The sequence below is a fragment of the Metopolophium dirhodum genome, chromosome 2, assembly GCF_019925205.1.
Source record: "Metopolophium dirhodum isolate CAU chromosome 2, ASM1992520v1, whole genome shotgun sequence".
In the NCBI taxonomy this organism is placed as follows: Eukaryota; Metazoa; Arthropoda; class Insecta; order Hemiptera; family Aphididae; genus Metopolophium; species Metopolophium dirhodum.
Genome location: NC_083561.1, coordinates 20,064,230 through 20,086,488, shown reverse-complemented (window position 1 = coordinate 20,086,488; position 22,259 = coordinate 20,064,230). Strand labels below are relative to the sequence as shown.

The window sequence follows — 22,259 nt, the reverse complement described above, 5'->3', positions numbered from 1 at the left end:
GGTACACATTAATAGTTGACTATGATAACGTTTAAGGCAATCGCCGATTGATTAAATTATTTTTAGAATTATATAAAAAAAACCTGTGTGTAAGGAAAGTAGGAAAACTTAGAGTAAAAAAAAAATAATTTCTGAGGGCGTGCTTTAATCTATATTTTATAACCAATATTACTAATATAATAACGGACTCTTATAATATTATGTATCTCTTTTAGCTAAATACATTTTCACCTAAAAGGCAAACATTTAAAATATGGTTTGGGAATAATTAAAATGTTTTAATAGTTATTTTTTACTATAAAAGAATCATAAGACTATCGACATCAATATATATAAATAATAAACACATAGGACATATTATTATAACAGAATAATACTGCTGCTGCAGTGTTATAAAAATCGTCAAAAAATAGGTACCTATATAGTTATGTCGGACAAGTTTTTTCGTTTCCGCCCATCCCACACGTAACATATTATACTATAGTAGTATAGTGTATAACACTAAAATTACGTCTTTCATTTTTAGTATGTACCTACCATATAAAGTGGCCATAATATATTAACTCGTAATATTTTTACCGATTAAACATTTATATATACACGCAAGTAAGATTTAACAATCACATTATTTTTACATTATAAATGTGCGGTAGCAGATTATAAGAAAGGGACTTAAAACAGTTTTTAAAGTCAGAGGCTTTGGTATAATTTTTTTTTTTGATTTTCACTTGACGATATATTAATATAAAACTGAAAATGAAGATTAGGTACGCACTATTATTTTTTCCCCTGCAAAGGCAAGTTTTTAATTCGTACAACGTTTAATAATAAATAATGTGCTCAAAATTTTGGTTCAAAATCGAGGTTCCCTATTTAGTTTATGTTTATTAAAAATATGTAATTTGTTATTGTTGATAAGCGTCGATATTTGTTGCTGAAATATAGCTATATTTAATTTAATTTAAATTTTGTATGAATCTATTACTACCTATAATTTAAGTACGTTTATTATGATTGTCAACATAATTGATTTAAATTCGTAGGGCTTGAAATTGCTTAACCTGTAAACTATAGTTTGGTGATTTACTGATTTATATATTGATTTATTTGTAGGTACCTGGGTATTTTAATCATATTATATAATATCAAAAATAGTTCGTATTTTATAAGAAACATTATAAAATTTGGCGAATTTTCGTCAAATTTATAAGGTTTATAATAGGTAAGGACGCAAAACTTTATTTAAACTGTAGTTTGTTTAATTTTTTTTTGTGGATATTTTGTAATTTAATTTATGACTATATTAATTTATATAGGTACCATCAAAATGTCTTGTATTTATAGTGAACTCATTTACAAGTCAACTGATCTTAATCGTGTTCCTAAGACCTATTATTATAACATCGGTAAAATTTTAAAAGATTGTAAAAAGTAAATAATAATACTTTTCTGGTAGGTACATATAAAAAAATATGGTTTACCTATTGATATTCAATTTAAAGGCATTTGAAAATATTTCTACTCACATAAATAAATAAATACGTATGTTCATTGAAGGATATATTTTAAAAGATTAATGAACCATTCGTTGTTCAGTATTGCAATTGAAATTGTAAGCATATTGTGTACATATCTTATACATGATTATTTTTAATTGAATTTTGTTATTATGTATTATATAAAAGCCTATATCGAGGATATTATATAGGTGGGTAATATTACATATAAATATGATAAGATAATATATTCACAGGAAATAATTGAATTAAATAACGTTCAAAAATATTAAAAAACAATAAACTTTATAAATTTGTCCAATAAATAGTTAGATTTTTAGCAGCATGGAATGGTATTTTGCATATTGTTCATATTTTAAAACTGCACTGTTCGGTGTTCATAAAAAGTTCTTTGTAAATTTACATAAAATATGTTTATGATGTGTACGCAATCGAATAACTTTTACTATAAAGTGTTACAACATACTGTTATGAAAATGTACTTACTCGTGTTTTATAAAAAAAAAAAATGATCTATCTAGAACATTGAGGTGAACAACTTATAAGGCTTATACATTTAAATAATTGTGACTATCGGATCATGATAAGTATTATGCATACAGCTTACTTAATATATAAATTTACGTGCAATATTATTTAATTAGTTTTTGTATGTAATAGAGTAGGTAGGTACATACCATCTACTCATTAGCATATTAGTACCAATTTAAAATAATAGAATTGCATTTTTTAAATAATTATAATATATTGACGAGGTGTAGTTATTGCAGTAGACTATTTAATTAACAGCAATGATAATATAATGTTTATAGTCAAAATAGCAATATTCCATTATTTTTGGGGTTTTCGGATTGGAACTAGGAAGTGTTAACTGTGAAATTCAGAACGTGAATTAATAAAAATATTGTAGATTCTAAGTAATAATTGAACACTTAATGATATACGTTTGATTAAACCAAAATGGTTAATATTATCGTAAATCAGCTTCATAAATGCAAATAATAATGTAGATCTTATTTAGTTAATACAATTTTACGAGTATAGTAACGAATAACGATAAATTTAGAAATTAATAATTTGCAATATATTACAATATTGTTGTTCGACAGTAAAACGTGTTTTTGTTCTTGACAGTTTATAAGCTTCCAAGTAAAATAAAAAACTGATGTCAAATTTAAAATAAATTAATAGAGTACAAAAGTAACAATGATATATTTTTTTAATGGGAAAAGTAAGTATCTACGGCTTAAGTGAGTAACAAATTAAGGAGTATTATGGAGAAAAAAAACCAGTTCAGCTGAAGTCATGTATACCTACATAATGGTAGCCGATTACTATAATTTCGTAAATGTTTGATCCCGAAAACAATTCTAAGAGGAATATATTTTTTATGTAATTATATAAATATTAATACAATTATACATTTTTTTTTAGACAGACATAACTACAGAAGAAATTATGGTATGTATAATAGTGGAGGAGTACTAAATATAACTGACCCAAAATGATGCAGGCTCGAAAAGATCTTAGCAGATTGCATAACGTACAGCGTGTAATGCTGCACTATAATGCAATACTGTTGTAAAAACATTCTCGACACTTGAATCTTGAATATACCACAAAAACTAATGTATACAGTGTATTATAATATGTTGTATACATTATAGTAGTCTATTTAGAATGTATTATATTATTTTAATATATTACACTCTACTAATTTAGTTTAAAACTATTACAATTTAGTCACGATTTAAAAAAAAAGTGTTATTGAAATTATGCAATAGTCCATCGCCACTCGCCATCATATTATTATTATATTATGTTTATCTGGAATATTCGAGAAATATAATAATTATTCATAATACGCTTGGAAAATATTGCGTAAATTTCGAAATCCGGTGTGTCGGTTTACGAGTTCAATTGGTACACGAGGGAAAAAAATTCCCAACACCGAACGCGTGTCACGGACTTACCCTTCGAATCGGCTACGTAGTCGTTGAGTCTCAAATAACCGTCTGCGTCTACCCAGCCGTACGTTCCGACCACGCTTCCATCTTGCAGTCGCCTTTCCTTACGGTACTGACCACTAATGGTCTGATACTTGAAATACCTTTCGGGCCCCTCGTCCGTCTGTATATGGTACTGTGTGTTCGGCTCCGTGTCCCATCCTCCGTCGATTTTGGACGCTACCGTTCCCAAAATGGCGAGCTGAAAATGAAAACATTCAAACGTTTAATAATTTACTAGGTACCTAGTGCTATGATAAAATGGTTGACGCGAATAATATTATGATGTAACGCCGAGCATTATATTGTAATTAATTAAAAGTATTACAATTTTACAATACGAAATTGGATCATTCTTTTCGATTGGACTTTTTTTTCTTCAAACACTGTATATTTTACATAAAATAAGCTACCTATATATTATATATATAATATATATATATCGATTTGCAGTTGGTGGACTTCTTATTATGTACGATGACGTGCCTACTATGCGCCTATCATTAGTGTCAACTATTTTTACTACCGCCTCTATAATAATATAGCGACATATTGTATTATTTGTTATATTTTGTTCGAACACATAATGAACCATAAGTACCTATAACGTATTAACGTCTCGAGAATAAAGCATTATTGTTATACTATTTTCACCGGCTCAAAACGCAAGCTATGCTTATTGGAGGGGTATCAAGTATTTTTATCAAGTACTTGTATGTATTATTTATTGTAAAATATTATTTTATGATGCAAATAAATAAATTATTATTATTACCACGTATAATTAATAATATATGTAAACAATAAACATAATATTACACTGCAATTCATCTGATAATCAACAATATTCCTCTATCAACAGAAAACTTTTGGTGTTGGTTAAATGTGAACAAATCCCGATCCAATACATCATATTAATCAACCGGTTACAGTAAAATTTGACTAAAAAAATGTTTGATGATGATAATTATTAATTATTACTACAGTGCGGTGGTGGATAATATCAGTCAGTTGACTGGACGGACAAGACAAAGCAAACCATATAACCACGCAACGTACGTATTATAGCGCTTGTATATACCTTTAGGTATACCATGCACATTTTTTCTTGCGGATAGTTGGTCAGTGCCTTTTATGGTATTTGCCCTACTCTCTCCGAAAATGAATATAGGCACTATATTATCTTCGTACATTTCTTCCACGTTTATTTATGATATTGTCAATTTTTTGAACCTTTATAGGTTACACCGACTAAATCTAAACTTTTTAATAATTTCTAGAGAACGTGTCTTTAATTATAGGTGCCTATCTACGAGAACGAACGGCATCCGCACGAATACGAAATTTCTGTATAGATAAGTTGTTGTATCTTTTCTTGAAGTCAACTTGTTAGATCAACGTGGAATACATTATGAGCTATATAAATATTACAATTAGTTTTTTGGATTTTTTGTTTCTTCAAACACTGTACTTAGGGGCCACCTATCCGTTTGCAGTTCGGGGGGACTTACTGTGTACAACGACGTACCAACTACGCCAACCATTATAGGGTAGGGGACTCTGGACCAGCGACTATATAGCAGGGCTTGAAACCGTTTTCAAAACCGATTTCAGAAACCGGCATAAATTGATTTGAAACCGAAACTGAAACCGTAATCAAAAACGAAACCAAAAAAAATTGGATACCGGCATTAAATTCAAAATCGAAACCGTAAAAATTGGAAATCGGTATTAAATTCAAAACCAAAATCTGAAAAATTGGAAATCGTTATTTTTTTGTTTTAATTGACGTGTTTTTAAATACGTAAATTCTATTAATACACATAATTAATACTCATAACAAAATTGAGATCATGATTAAAATGTTGATAACTATTTCAATATTCGCAAAAGAAAATTAGAAACCGGTATACAAAACTGAAACCGAAACCGAAATTTCTTAATACCGGTATTGCTAAGCTTAAACTGAAAAATGTAGAAACCGGTGTACAAAATTGAAACCGAAACCGAAATTATTTCAATCGGTTTCAAGCCCTGCTATATAGTGACATGTAGCAGGAATCGCATTTGTTAAATTATTTTCTTAGGACACAATATTATGTACAATAAAATATATTCGTCTCGAGAATAAGATAATATTATTATCATATTATGTACAATGAATAATATACTATTATGTAGTAGGTATGTATAAACATTATACTGTTAATATACAATATTGTTATTATACTGTTCATCCGATAGTCAACAATATTCCTCTATCAACAGAAATCTTTTGGTTATAATATTACGAACAATCCCGATCTGCAGATACATAATATTAATCAACCGGTTACGATAAACATTTGACTCACAAATTGTTTATGATGATAATTATTACAGGACGGTGGTGGATAATATCAGTCAGTCGACTGGACAAGACAAAGCAAACCGTATTATTATAACCACGCAGCTCGCGTTTATACCTTTGATGGGTAGGTACATGCACAGTTTTTTCTGCTCAGCGCCTTTTAAGGTCTTTGCCCGTCCAAGAACCAATTCTCTCTGCAAATGCATATGAGTACCTACTATATTACATTTATGTGTATTTCCACGTTTATTTACAATATTGTCATTCTTTTTGAACCTTTATACCTACACAATAATATAATAATATACAATAATATATTATTATTATTCGTACATACAACAAGTGAATCTAAATTTTTTAATAAGTTCTATAGTGAACGTTTCTTCAAATGTACCTACCTACCTACCTACAGAGATCTGCGTGAATACGAAATTTCCGTATAGAAGTTTTTCTATATCTTATCTTGCAGTCGACTGGTATATGATAAGTTACGGCATTATATGTGGACATGTATAGTATGTAGTACTACGATTTATTCAGAATAACATAAGCAACTATAAATTGTGCACACAGAGTGAAAAAAATGTATTATATTATATATGTTGTTAAACACTGAGAATGCGTATTGTTTCATTGTGTATTCAACGTATAGCCACATACACTCGAATGACTCGATAGTCAATGGAGCTGATTTACGTGTCATTTCGCGCACACTTATAAAATATATATACACATACGTCAAGACTGAAGAGAATGAAACTTGTAATTCATCCACGTACAAACAAATGTGTACAGATAGGTATTTTAAAATTTTTTTTGGAAATATTTTTTTTTTAACTAAACTAATATATACATTATAATGTTATATTACACTAGCATGTAATATTATCTTATATTATATATTTTCGACACAAAGTAGGTGTTATTTAGACTTAACAAAATAGAATATGAATTAAATACATTTTTGATTTAGCCTGTATATAATATACTAATCAACTAACGTACCCAACTACAAAGTAAAATCAAGTAATTAATTAATGTTTATAAACATAAAGATACCTACTAGAAAATTCTTAAAATATATTTAGTCTTAAGACCCTGGAATAAATCCCTTAGATTAAAAATACATTATTAAATACAATAATTCAGTGTAAAACATTATTTTACCATTAAACAATTACTAAACATTATTTAACGATATTAAGCTTATATCAATGAACGTGAATATACAAACAAAATTAACTTAAAATGCTCTAAAATGTGTAGCTAAATGTTTTTCACTTTAATAGTTAAGAACAAAAATGTATGAATAAATTAAATTGAAAATTTTTTTTATCATTAAATATTTATTTATTGCTTATTATATTCAAAGATTTGGACAATTAATACTTATTAAGGTACAATATGCACTGATATGATGTAAATAATTGTTACAAATTCTTAAACTTGTTAAATATGTATAATAATATATATTATATATATATTTTTATTTTTGTGAAATATATTTAAATACTCAAAATTAACAAACTTTAAATTTGATTTCATACAACAAATTTATATTTTACCTAGCATATTTTATTTCCTTCAAAAAATATATGCTTCTTAAGATGTCCTGATCACTGCTAAGTAAGTCTTGTTTGCAGTTTTATCATTTATTGAATATGACGTATACTGTTGAGTATTGAAGACCTATTGGATACCTATTATACGAGACTATTGGTGACCTATATATTGTATATAATAGTATCATATTATGGTTTTGGTACCGACGTAAGGTTAAATGGTTTTTACAATCTTATTTTGGAATTAAAATTATTACTATGGCAGTTATATAATTATATTATATTACATATAGCCATTGTCATGAATAATAAGAGAATGATTAATTGGTTTTTATCTTTTAAGGGAAATCACGAATATTCATATTTTTTTTATTAATTACACTTTCTTATACTAATTATTAATAACATCGTCAATTTCGTAATATTTTGACAAATTTACTTTTCGTCTACCTCCAATCTGTCTACAAGAAAAAAAAACCAAAAAAATTACGGCATAGAAACATTTGTGTGTGTACACAATATGCACATACCTGATATTATGATATAATATGTTATTATTATTATTATTATTATATTATATTATATTTGTTCAATTTACGTCACCAACAATATTATTCACAGCATGCGGCGGTGTAGACTATACGGTTTTAACCACAAGGCGACATTTCGTAATAGCCAATAATATGATAATATTATAATATGTTCAGCCTACACCGGTTTACAAATAGAGAAGAACTCATTACTACTTTTTACACCCACGACGAAAATAAGACAACGCACAGTTATTTCTGTTTGCTCGTTTTCATCTATATTGGAGATAATTTACGGATATTTCGTACACTTGCACACAATATGTTACACGCATGTGGTGCAGCAATGCCAATCGTGCTGTAGGTACAGCTATAACTAATATAATATTATATTATTAAAATTTAAAATATGTATCAGAAAATAATATTACCCGCAATATAATATGGTTGGATTTGCAATGTCGCGAAACTTCTTCCCGGTAACGACGTTATAATGCGTATGTAAATTATACACATCTTTTAGCATTCATTTACCTTATAATATTATTAGGTAACATATTTTTTTATGTAATAGTTCGACTTTGTTTGAGTAGATCGTAAAAAAATCGAAAATTATTAAATTTTTTTTAAATAACAATTTATTTTACCGTTACGAGATAAATTTTAAATAATCGCTTTAATGTTAAATAACAATTTTATAAAAATAATTTTATGAACGTATACTATGTAAAAAGTAAAAAAAAAACTAAATAAACTAATTTATTATAAACCTATCGAGTTTCGAACTATCTTCGAGGCTTGATCGTTAACACTGTCGCCTCATCCCACTCAACCACGCCGAATATATTTTTCTAAAATATTTTAGATCATCCAATTTAAATAACTAAACAAATTCAAGTAATAAAATATATTAAGCTAATATAATATAAGAATATTTTAAAACACACACACACACGTATTTCCGGAATATATTAAATATTTTTGTACCGACTTTTTCACGAAAATAATTTATACACCAAAAGTAAATTAAACACTATAGCTATCATAGTGTATAATAGAGTTACAAAGCTTTAATATATCCAGAAACTATCTATAATCTATGCGTTATAACCAGGGCTAGGATTTGTATGCAATAAAAAACGGTAAAATATGCATTTTATTTACCAACATTTTTATAAGATAAACACAAAAATATAGTAACAAAAAAAATATTTATTTGTTGAAATACACCAGTTATTGGCTGTTTGTCAGTTTTTCAAATTTTTCACAATTCTATAAAAATTTTTAATTACATTTTATATTTTAGTTCCCAGCTCAATTATAAGACTTTTACACTAATCTACTACTCAATACTTATTTAAGGGAGGGGTTGATAGCGTGTATTATATCGAAAAATTGACTTTACGGTAATAACTCTCAAGCTTTGTAGAATTTTCGGATTTTGATGACTATTTTTTTATCTGAAAGAAAAAGTTTCCTACAGTCTGCATTGATCTCTGATTTTGTATTTTATTACAAATAATTGTATTAAAAAATTGTAAAAAATTTTTTTATCTTGTATTTATTTAATTTAAAAAAAAATTATGAAATTTGCTTGATTCTACAAGGTGGATTACACCACTAAAGACTACAAGGCTGTTGAGGACAAATTGGCATCGGCACCGGCCGCCTTAATATAATATAATTGAGAAAAAATAAATAAAATAATTTAGAAATAAAATTTATAATTCACATTTACTACGTGTCAGATGCTACGACTACATATTTTTTCAAATTTTCGAAAATGAATGTCATACTATTCAATGTTTTATCGCATATCTATTTTACCATAGGATTGTATTTATAAAAATAAAATTTATGTTTTACAAAAAAAACCAAGTTTTATGAAATATACTATAAAACATGCATTTTTTGCATTCTTATAATTGAAATATGAAATAATATTCATTTTATTCAATATATGCAATAATATACATTTTATTCTAAATATGCAAAAACATGCAAAATAAAAATACCACCATTTATCTCATCATGAGGTGATTCGTGGACATTAATGAAAAAATCAATAATCAGAAGTCGCAAAAAAAACATGCTGTTGTATATAAATCCTAGCCCTGGTTATAACTCTTTTAAAACTCAAAATAATGATAACGAAAAAAAGTTATTATTTTAAAATATAGGTACACTTAACTTGAAAATATAATATAGGCATGTATATAATTAATATGTTAACGAGAAAAATATTGTACTGTTTAACTGATAATTTTTAGTTGGTTTTCGTTCACTCGTCTGCTAGGTAGGTACTTTTACATAATAGCATATTTTCATTGTACATCTATTATAGACCATAATATATTTTCTGTAAACAAGAGAAGTAATAATCTGTAGTACTATCGTCATAATTATTTATGCTGTTGAATATTTTACGGTTACCTATTAATTATAAAAGAAAAAAATAATGCAACAATTTAGTAACATCAACAATTTCTACAACTTTACTTATCTACTACACAGGTACGCTGTATTATATCTATGTATTTATATATACTATTATTATTATTATGTGTTTGAGTGTTGTGAGAAAAATCTTATGGGCTACGGGTGTCAAAACGTAACAATATTATTTACGAAAAAAAAAACACACCATCGACTTCCGTGAGAGGACTAGAGTAGAAAGTTTCGAGTACGGTCACGAATCACGATCGTCGTCGCAACCGATTCGGTAGTTGTAGTCTATATACGTCGAATTTATATTTTTCACACTATATTTCGAAACGCGTCGCACATTTAATAGGTATAGGTACCAATGTGTTCGATCGAACTCGACATTACGATTTTATTCACATCGTGTAGATGTGAATGGAATGTGATTATTGTGATTTTCAAAATACTTAAGATGTCGATACCTATATATTATAGGGACGACAAACGTAAATTAATAGCTCTATCTATATGTTGTTCGTACAGTAGTTTCAAAAAGTTTCTATTCAACTTCAAGGTTTTAAAATCGTTCGATATCAAAACAATAAATAACGACCACCATGATGTTAGTATTTTTATTTATCTGAATCGGCGGCACTGTTTTATTTTAATGTTATCTATTTAGCAATATTTAACTTAATTGCAAAATTAATATAATATGGACATCACGCAATTTACTACCTTTTATAATATTATTCAAGTTCCATAAATGGCGACGAATCACGATCATATTTAAATATTTATTTTTTTTATACAAACAAAACAATGATTTAATTTTACGCGTGGGTGACGCGAATCATGATGATAAATTTTCATTAAAAAATATCGCAGCATTTAAGTATACACGTTGATTGTACCTATCGCGATGAATGACGATATTTATTGTTATTGTTTGATTTATAATTAATTATAATAGCACTTGGCCAACACTGTCCACGCTGCAGTGATTTTAACAGTAGTTCGCAATTTTGTAAAAAAAAACGTCTGTATACCTACCTAACCTAACCTAACCTATAGATTATAGATACGCAGGACATATAATATCATAACATAATATTATATCAAACTTTCAACGAAAGTCTAAAATTAGTTTAAAAACAAATTTCTTCTAAAACGTGGTGAAATCAAATTGGCCTATTTATGAACTACGTAATGGATATTATATTATAATATCTTTATACGCATTATATCTGCAGTGACGTGATAGTATTATCTCTCGACTGTTTATAATAATTTAATAAAAAGAAAAAGTCATACCAATAAGTAGCTCGGTTTTGTTCGACGAATACTAATTGCGATCGATTGAAATCGATTGGAGAGACACTACGTCGTTATGAAAATTATATTATTGTTTGAAGGTATCTACTTACACACAGTAGACGCCGTTTATAAGACCCGCATTGGGACGAGCACAAAGTGAGTTTCATAACCTATTGAATCTTATAGGCGAAGCAGGAAAAAAACAAACGAAAATAGGTTAGGTAGGTACTTAGGTATTACCTATTTTGCTTTATTTTGATACTTTTACATATCATTAAATAAATACAATACATATACACATACAATAATAATATTGCGATAATTATGAAATGCAATACAAATGATTGCGTAGGTACATAGGTATTATAATATAGTATACCAAGAATAAGTAATAACATGTAATAATATCAGTGTTCAATACAAAAGTTTATTTTCTTACGAAATTTTAGTCTTATTTTAGTTTTTTTTATGATTTTGAATACGTCTGGACCTCTATGGACGGTTTTGAGTCTAATAAGTAATAACTTATAAGCGACTGAACTTTACATTAAAAGTCCATATTAAGGTCAGTAGACCACATTTTATTTTCATCATAACTTTATTATGAATAAATGTTAAAATTTATATTAGGGTACCTCTATACTAAATAATAACGATATTGAGGCAATGAAGTATTGAAACTGTCCGACTACATTTTAAAAACTTCGGCACCCAGGGCCGGAATCAAGGCGTGGCCTGGGGCCCCCACAAGATTCAATTAACAAGAGGCCCCCACAAAATAAGTACCTTTTGCAGTAAGTTTGTCAACCTTATATAGGTCCTGGGGCCCCCACAACCGTACAACATGCCCTGTCGGCACCACTGGACTGAGTCTTGTAAGGGACGTCTATAATACTGCACTATACCTAGGTATATACGTAGTTGACCCCACGCTCGACCGACGGTCAGGTGGTACATACACATAATATTAATGTTATACATCGACTGTATAATGGGTTTATACTATACACGTCCTACTATATTTTATATTGTGTATACAAAAACATAAGACTTGAAAGTAAACACGTCGCGCGTATAATAATATATTATATTATTACAATCGATGTCAAGTTCTGCGCCCGTGACCGACCGGATTCGTTTCGCATCCGATTCAAAACGCTCGAGCGGCGCCGCCCACGCGCGAACGAGTGCGACAACGTGCGACTATTATTTTATACACAGTTATCACTTGTGAATATTATCATATTTCGCACGTGCGTTTAAGTTAATTAAATGTTATTATTAGTGTCATTGTGCAGAACTAAACCACACGGTTATAATAACGCGGGGATTATATTATATTAGAAATATGTCGTATGTACATAATATTATATAGGAAATGTTATAACTTCTATTAAGTACTCGAGTAAAAATGTGCTTTAGTACTCAAATACGTACTTTTGAAAATAATATACTTTCTCAAAATATCTATACGTGTTTAAAAACAAATACTAATTTTCAAATACTCAAATAGTTCTTTTTAGTTTATATATTTTCTATTTTAATTTTGATCACGTGCAATAAAAATATAAATTGTGTATACAATAGTACATTCTTTTACCGTGAATTATACTACTCAACCGAAAATCAAATACTTCGACCCATTAAACAGTCAAGTATTTTGAAGTTCCACCAAATGATACTGTGTAAAATATATTTTGCTCTATAAAATTAACGTAAAACATAAAAATCGGTTCGGTTGATTTAAGGTAATACAAATATTTTATAAAAATTGTAAAATATCCATAAATCTAAATATATATAAATACTTTTTTTGCTGAGTTTTCAAATACGTATTTTAAATACTTTTTTAAAATGAGTATCAGCTGTATCTGTACTTGAATAGTTGAATAGGTACTTTTAAAAAGTATCTTTTAGGTAGGCAAATAGTCTACTATGAACCTAAATACCTTATACTTTCTGAATCAGTTTTTTTTGTAATTCGTTCCATCTGTACTTAAATACAATTTCAAAATTATATTTTTTAGAAAACTGAATAATAATGTCAATTCTCTGTAGCTATAGCTACAATACATTTATTTTTATTTCCAGTACTAATAATCATTCGATTATTTTTAATTCCACTAAACTAATCACTTGATTATTCAATTATTTAAGTTTTTGACTATTTCCATCTCTAATAATAATTTGTGAACAGGTACCTACACCGTGACGCAGGCGCTCGGGTATTTCGGCCGTATTTTCTGCACGATTCAAATTATTTTCATTTTTTTCGTCGATGTTTTGACGTACGCGCGAAAATTTAAGTATTTAGGTGAGTGGAGCGAGCTTGGCGGCCTGAATAATTCATGAGAGATTGGCGGGCGCCTATTGTTATTATCACCCTGTTGATGATTATATATTTCTATAATGATATTATATATGTGTGTGTGTACGACACGAATTACATGACACGCCTAATTGAGAATTCGTACGTGTTAGCGAAGACAATTTTTATTTACTTTTTTACGTCATTGTTGCCGCCGCCACTATATAAGACGTACGCGCGGCATTATACGGTTATTATTATTATTGTCGTCATCAATGGACACGGCGGAACAAAACATTATTTTAATAATATTATGTATAAAACAGTAAACACGTGGCAAATCGTATATTATAATAATAAATTGGGGGACGGAGTGGCCGACCCGAGTTCGATACCTCGGTTGCGGGCGGCATTTTCCTTCGGGCAAGTCACGGTGTCCGGAGAACAAGTGCCGCCATCCCCCACCCGGGCATGGCAGATACCTACTTGTGCTCAAATCAAAAATTCTGCCAAAACAAACACACATGTGTAAACAAATCAACAGTACCCTCCCCTACAGTACCACAGGCTAATGACCTAGTAGTCGAAAACTTTTTATTTTATTTTTATTTTTTTTTTATTTTAGAAAATTTACAATCTGTATTACGTAACACAATAAGTAAAATGGATGACTGACATAACACTATATACATACAAAATAATAACACATGGAACACAAGATGAGGGAAATCATCCAGCGATGGTACCCTCCAAAGTCGAAAACTTAACCCTAATAAAAAAAAAAAATAATAATAATAAATTGTATCATAATAAAATAATATTATTATAATATTTACACAGTATTTATCATGATGGATGTGCACGCGTGGTATAATGTCGTCGCAGCGTTAAGTGTATAAGCGAGTTTTTTTACTAGAATTTTTGTCGGAGCGATTCTCCATCTATCTTGCTCAGCTCTTTCTTTGACAATTATTATTATATTGTAGTTATGCAACTTTGGCAGGACAGCTGTGGCACGCCACCACTATTGCCATTATGTTTTGTTCGCAGCCCGGGCGAACTGCTGCCAATGAATAAAATTATGCATCGAATTTAAATAGAAATCAGACCGAAACCTGTCGTCATAATGTATAATTCATGGAATGAAAAATGCCAAATTACCGTACCTGCCTAGGTATATATAGTTATATAGTACGTACACTATAGATAATAGGTATGTGCCTACGTTTTAGGAGGTTTTTTTTACGCGCGCATTATGCCGTCATGCACAGTTTACTTCACAATAAAACAGTTTAACAGCCATAATACCCGTAGGTACTATAATAGTAGTCCCATGATGTAGATTCATCGTGAAAATATGCAAACTATAACACCTTTTACATTGTTAGACGAGTAGGTATAGTATATAGTTAATAGCTATTAGAATCACCGTAGGTATAAGTAGGCATATCAATATTATTTATGAACATCTATATTATATTTAAAGATTTTCTGAGTTTTCTTACACGCAGATGAGTCGAAAAAAAATCAAAGTTTTTCTATTTGAATCCGCATGAGCTATTATTACTGTATAATTATTACAAACAGAAAACAACAAAGTTTGACCCATGTAATTTTATCGATTCGCGATCTTTGGACATGTTTCCACTTCGTATGACCTCTCTGTAAAATGTAGGTCGGGCAAAAGTGTTTGTTTTTATTTACAGTCATCGGTGTCGGTGTATTATTAAATACAACCCCAACTGAGAAATGTGCATTGCGCGCACAATGCGCAACCACGAGATTGTGATCCGATCAAAGACGTGAAAATTGTACGTTAGCATTATACAATACGTCTAAAGTATATTATACGGTATGGATACATAAGAGAATCAGTGGGCGGCCGATTTTATTTTACTCTGACTCAAGTCGGCGACAAATCACGATGACGACGATAAAATAATAATAAAAAAAAAATTGTAAAAAGAATAGAACCTAAAGATCAAACTGTCTACATTGTGTACGAACTGCAGTATACTATTTTGTATTACACACATATCGATACCATTAGTGTCATGAGTTCATAATATGATCATTTGATATAATATAATAATATGTTATATACGAGATCATTCGTCACATGTGTGACGACCCTGTCAACGCCACTGCGGAACATAATACATCAATGTGAGCTGCTTGTACCACCTTTGACATTTCTAACACACCGGGTGTTATAATAGCAGTTATATAACCTCTACAGTGCTGTTTTGGACAGTTGATTGTAATTTATAGTGAGTACCTACTCTATAAGTATTTTACAGTTTTACCGCTACGTATAATAGATAATTATTATGGTCTTTTGATCGGTATTCGTTTCATTTACATTGCCTACGGAATAAATTATTTATAAATTACTTATTCAACCCAAACACAATGAGACGACGAGTGCTTGATTTAAAGACATTTAAAATTGGGCTTGTTCGTTATAATATTATAAAATACATCGTCGTACCACATGCGTATTACATGTTTAGTACTTATTTCGAATATTTGGTCTTATATTACACGTTGATTTTCAAAACATGTGAAATGACAATCGAATGCCAAATATTGAATTTTATGTTGTATTCGAAATTGAAAATATTTAGTGTTCTTCTCGACAGAAGTTGCTGGAGTGCAGTCATTATACATAATATATTATTTACCCGCGGTAAATGGCACGCGTTGTTTATTGTAATAAAAAGTTTCGAAATCTCAATATCTGGCGTATCGCACATATTTTAACAATAAAATTTACATTTTTTTTCACATACCTACCTACTGGCTTCCACAAACGCATCAGAGCGGTTTCGTTTTTCGTTTCGAAAATGAGCCTATATAGTGCCTACTTTAAATATACATACATATTATGCTATAATATAATATGTAACTGTGCAAGGCGACACAAACATATTTCATGCCGCGAACGCGCTGTACCGACCGAAAATATTGCCTTCATTAATTGTATCCGTATACCTATATGCCAACCGTATATTATTATAATAATAATATATACCTATTGGCTATTATATATTAAATGTATTCGTATTTTGTGTAGAATGCGGTAACGCACGGCACTGGAATTTAAATATTCAAATAATATAATGTGATATTAATATAATGCATAATGCACTGATATGCAGGAAAATGGTTAAAGTGAAGTCATCGTCGTCGCAGACGTCATACAGCGTACCCATAACAGGTGTATGTGTGATCGAGAGTTCCACTTGCAGTTACGACTTCTCCTGGACACTGCGGAAATGACATCGATGCTCGGCCCGACCGACGCATATATCGAGTCGGATCACTCATCTGCAGTCGATAGACAGATAGTGGTAATATTATATTATTATTATTATCATCCTCGTCGGACCGGTCCCCCGCCATATAACATTTATACACACCAGTCCACAATACCATAATATAATACACTAAACGCGCATGGGACGTGTAGAATACAACAACTATGCAGCGATACGAATAATACGTATTGGTACAACTATCGCGTGTTATACTGAGAAATCTGAAATAGTAAAAAAGAAAAAGGGAAACGAGCGTTATGTCGCAAACCCGATCACGGCGTACCTGTAGGTACTATACGTCATACGCGGGACTATGATATTATAATGCATAATAGAATATATAATAATATTGCACTGCAGCACAAGCGCGCAATAATAATAATAATGCGATCATAATATGGTTCACAGGTGGTTTTGCCGGGTCAAAGCGCCCCGGACAACTCACCACGAGGACCGGCGGAACGCGTGCTCATAATATTCAGCTTCGGTCACGACAAAATTCAATTCATTACCTACGCTTATAATAGTTGTACGACTATCCGGGACCCGTTATTATTGTTATTAGCGCACAAAAGATGGCCCATTGCAGGAGAGACGCAATTACCTCCTAAACATAGGTATACAGATTTTTTTTTTGATTTTTTCCACATATTTGCGGTGTTTTGCCGCGTCTCTGCCGTCACTGTGTATAATATAATAATAACAATAATATTGCAATCGCGTGCCCACGATCAACCGTCATTATTGCAATATACAGGTGTAATATCATTATATACGGTCATGATACGCGGGCGATTTTACAATCGTAAATTGTAAATTCCACCGATTTGAAGGCAGTTGTAGTGCTGCACTGCAGAGTTTAGGGTTCACCTATCATAATGGGCTGTAAAACATAATATTTTGACCTGCACAAATAGTTCATGATGCGTGTTAACTCATCCATAGCAAACGTTGCGTAGTTTTTTTGTACAACATATGGTCCATATTAATATATTATAAATCCCTTCATACCGATTTAATCCCCAAAAATTAAACCAACAGTATAGGCACTGAACTATTATACTATATTATATTATAGTAACGACGAGTAGCACTTCGTCGACGGTTTTATTCCAAGTCATTTTATAGACTATTTGAAATCAAAAATCCAGTCTCTTTGTGAGGAAATTTTTTATGACTATAATAATTGTGGTTCCGCTGGAAAATAAACATTATACAAATAATATTGTAAAACACATCGACGAGTGAACATTTGTTTTTTAGATAACATGCCTAAAATAATAACTATAATTTACAATACATATTATGCCCGTTACAATGTTGGTACATATTGGTACGATTTAAGTGCTCGCACGTGCTACATCACCGGAAACCGCGAAACGTTATGCGCATTTTAAATTGGACATTGCATTAGGTTATTTTGGAATAAAAAATAATAACAACAACAAACACTAGCGCATAAATCACTCATACTGAGAAAATCAATTTAGAGTATAATACAGGCACCTACTATGGTATATAATGTATACTACGTAATGCGTAGTGCTATTCTACATTGACGTGAGACAAAAATAATAAAAATAATATAGTATGCCGATGCAAAACCATTATTCAGTGACCACAAACTGTTCGATGACAAAATACTGAATCTTTTTTTTATTTGAACCGTCCAATATTTTTTTTCTACCATAATACTTGCATTCAAAATTGTTTGATTTTGTAAAGATCAAACTCTCCAAATTAGACAAATATAATATGTGCACTTTTATTCTATGTTATTTTTAATCATAGATAAAGGAAACCCATTGAGGTGATTTTAAGGAATAAACATTAATCTGAATAGTAAAATGTTGCTTGAAAAACAAGTTTATAGAGTACCTACTTTAAAATATAACGTTTTAAATAAGCTAATAATTATATAATATAGGTAATTAACCGTTAATGAATTAACGATAAATATGTTTACATATATATTATTTTTTAAACCCTAATAAGTAAGTACTAAAAGTTTAAATCAGTTAATTAGTTTATCATAGTAAATTAGGTTATACTATAAGATGGCAAATGACACTGCCACTACACGTATTCCCGATCAAAGAAAATAGTATGAACTGTCTTATAGTTATAATATATTTTGCTTAATATGACGTAAAGTTTTTGAATATCAATTTTTTGCCAAGTTTTGTTTGTTAGACTACCTAAAGCTATGTCCTACGTGAACGCAGCGAACAACAAAACAGCTTGATTTTTGCCGCGTTTGCAGAATATAATTCACCCGCACTCTCCGCGTTCGCCGCGTTCACGTAGGACATAGCCTAATCGTAACTATAGTTATAAATGATAAAATGTACGCATAAATAATATAATTAAATATAAAAATATTATTTATTTATTTTTTGGTTCAAGAATATTTTCGACCTTAAAATTATTAATACGTATTAAATATAATATATATAATATATACTTATTGAAAAGAAAAAATACTAAGGCTAAAGAAAAGAAAATTTACCATTAATTACTTTTAAAATAAAAGAAGACCTCGAACTCGTATAATCATAATTAATGTATATGTTTATAAAATATATTATAGTTTATTTTAGTAGTGTAATTAATAAACGTTTTATAAAAATAATAGAGTGTTATTATTTCATTAAAACTAAACCTGCAGTTATTCTGAATCAAAAGTAATGTTACATTTTAATATGCCAACCAAACTGTACAGTTAATATTGAGATTTGATACAAAATACTATTTTTAAACTGAATAAATTAGGTAAAACTATGTAAAAGCTTAAATTTAACGAAACAAAAAGTATAAGTTTATATACATAAAATTTGATTTTGGGTGAAAATAAATAGTAAATTGATAATATTTTATCAATATTAATAATGTTTTAAAGATAATCATAATATAATATTACAATACATCATAAATCGCGTGTATTAATATTATATAATATATTTATAGTTATGTATAAATGTTCAGTACGCGGGCAAGCAGGTAAAAAAAAATATCTATAATCGGCCAAAATAATAATACTCACACACCGTTTAAATAATTATGCACATTCAGGCTTCAAAAATGATGTTTTAATTAAATTGTAATCACATAATTTAATTTGTAAACAAATTCTGCTAGCCAACTACTTAACATAATATTCGTATACTATCGTAAAATAGTTATTAAAATAAAAACGATACGCACAAAGCTTATGTATATGAATGGTCACACCCAACAAAATCGGCGGACATGAGGTGACATGTAAAAAAAACCACATTCCCTAAGTTTAAGCCGATCGAGTTTACGATCCGACCTTGTCCTCGATCTACGGTACCTACAGTGAGACGAACTTAAATCGACTGCCCGTAATGTTTTATTATTATTTTTTAATTTGTTCTTAATTTAGTGCACCGAAGGAGACACCTACTGTTCCAGGCCGTCGATCACTAGTTGCTCCCAACCGAGACAGCTTTTGTTTACAATGGAGACAGACCACCATGCAGGACGAAGGTCATCACTTGCGTAGGCCCTGCCTATCACGCCAAAATGAAACACCCCACGGGTGCAACATTTCAAAAACAAAAGATTCGGTTTTTATTGTTTTTAGCTCAACAGAAAAAAAAACATCAGTCAATCTAATTTACGAGACAAATTGACGTGGGAATAGTCAGCACAAATGTTAAAGTATAATATTATAACAGGTGCCTAATTAATTTTAATCGTACAATATAACAATTTATCATTCCGTTAAACTCAACGTTTTTAAATATTGTGATAAGCTAAGTTTCTAAACTGTGACAAACCAAGTTTCAGGAATCACGGTTACAGGTAATAAATATCAATACATAATTAGATACCCCTCTTATAATATATAGTTGACGAATTCAAACTGGTGATATAAAATGAATAAACGTTCCAACTATGCTGAAGTCAAATAATATTATAATGATATACGATAAAAAAAGATAACACTCAATATTATATTTTAACCATCATTATTAAGTGCAGGATTGAATTAAAGCTAAAATCCTGTAATAGTATATTATTATACTATTGATCCATACAAATAATCCATGCGCTTATTCTAGAAAAATATAAATCAGTTGAATGCAATTTAGAAAATTATTTTTACAGCAAAATTACTACCTGTGTAGACTTCCGTTCGACTGTACCTGTATAGCATGGACACTATTACTAAACTTCCTCGAGGCTGAAATAAATTGATTGCTCATGTGTAAAACATGGTTTACTTAGATATTACGAACGTTTGAGGTGAAAGAGATGCTGTAATAATATAATGCCGTGTTCATCAAAACGTAATTTTTTTTGGACTGACTCAGAATCATTATCTCACGTAGTTATGTCACACGATCATCATAGGACACACAATTGTAATGCTTCATAATATTATATAGGTAATAATATTATAATGACGATGAAAACAAACTGTAAAGTCTACTCTACTATTGTAAAAACAAAATTTACGTATCAGTTTTATCAATCGTCTGATTTGTATTATGGAACGTCAATTACTTTAAATTATTAAAAAAAAAATAATAATAATAGAGTATAATTATTGATAATAGGTACTTATAATCTCAATATCAATGCAGACACCAAAAATGAATATATTCTTTCTCCTATTATTGTGTATGGAAATATTTCAGACGACCTTACCCCCGAGGATGATGTCAGGAAATTCTTTTCGAATCATTGATGCAATATAACATAAATTATTATTTATTTTACATAACGCATCTTCAACAGTAGATGGACATTGTATGTATAAAGACGATTATTTGTGTATCAATTGGAATGCATTGGGCAATACAATAGGAAATCTTTGGGTCTTATAATTTTCAGATGACTTAAAAATATTATTAGTCGAAAATATTTTAAAGCATAATCAATTTTGATCATCTCGA

General features: G+C 29.7%; 1 protein-coding gene across 2 annotated transcripts in view; it reads right to left on the bottom strand.

Moving 5' to 3' along the window:
* LOC132938224 (uncharacterized) overlaps positions 1-22,259 on the bottom strand; it is a 36,182-nt gene that overhangs the window by 2,601 nt on the left and 11,322 nt on the right. For both annotated transcript variants that reach the window (XM_061004927.1, XM_061004926.1), the window contains exon 2: positions 3,491-3,725. In XM_061004927.1, the coding sequence (XP_060860910.1) occupies positions 3,491-3,725 (235 nt within the window). The remainder of the gene's footprint in view (positions 1-3,490; positions 3,726-22,259) is intronic.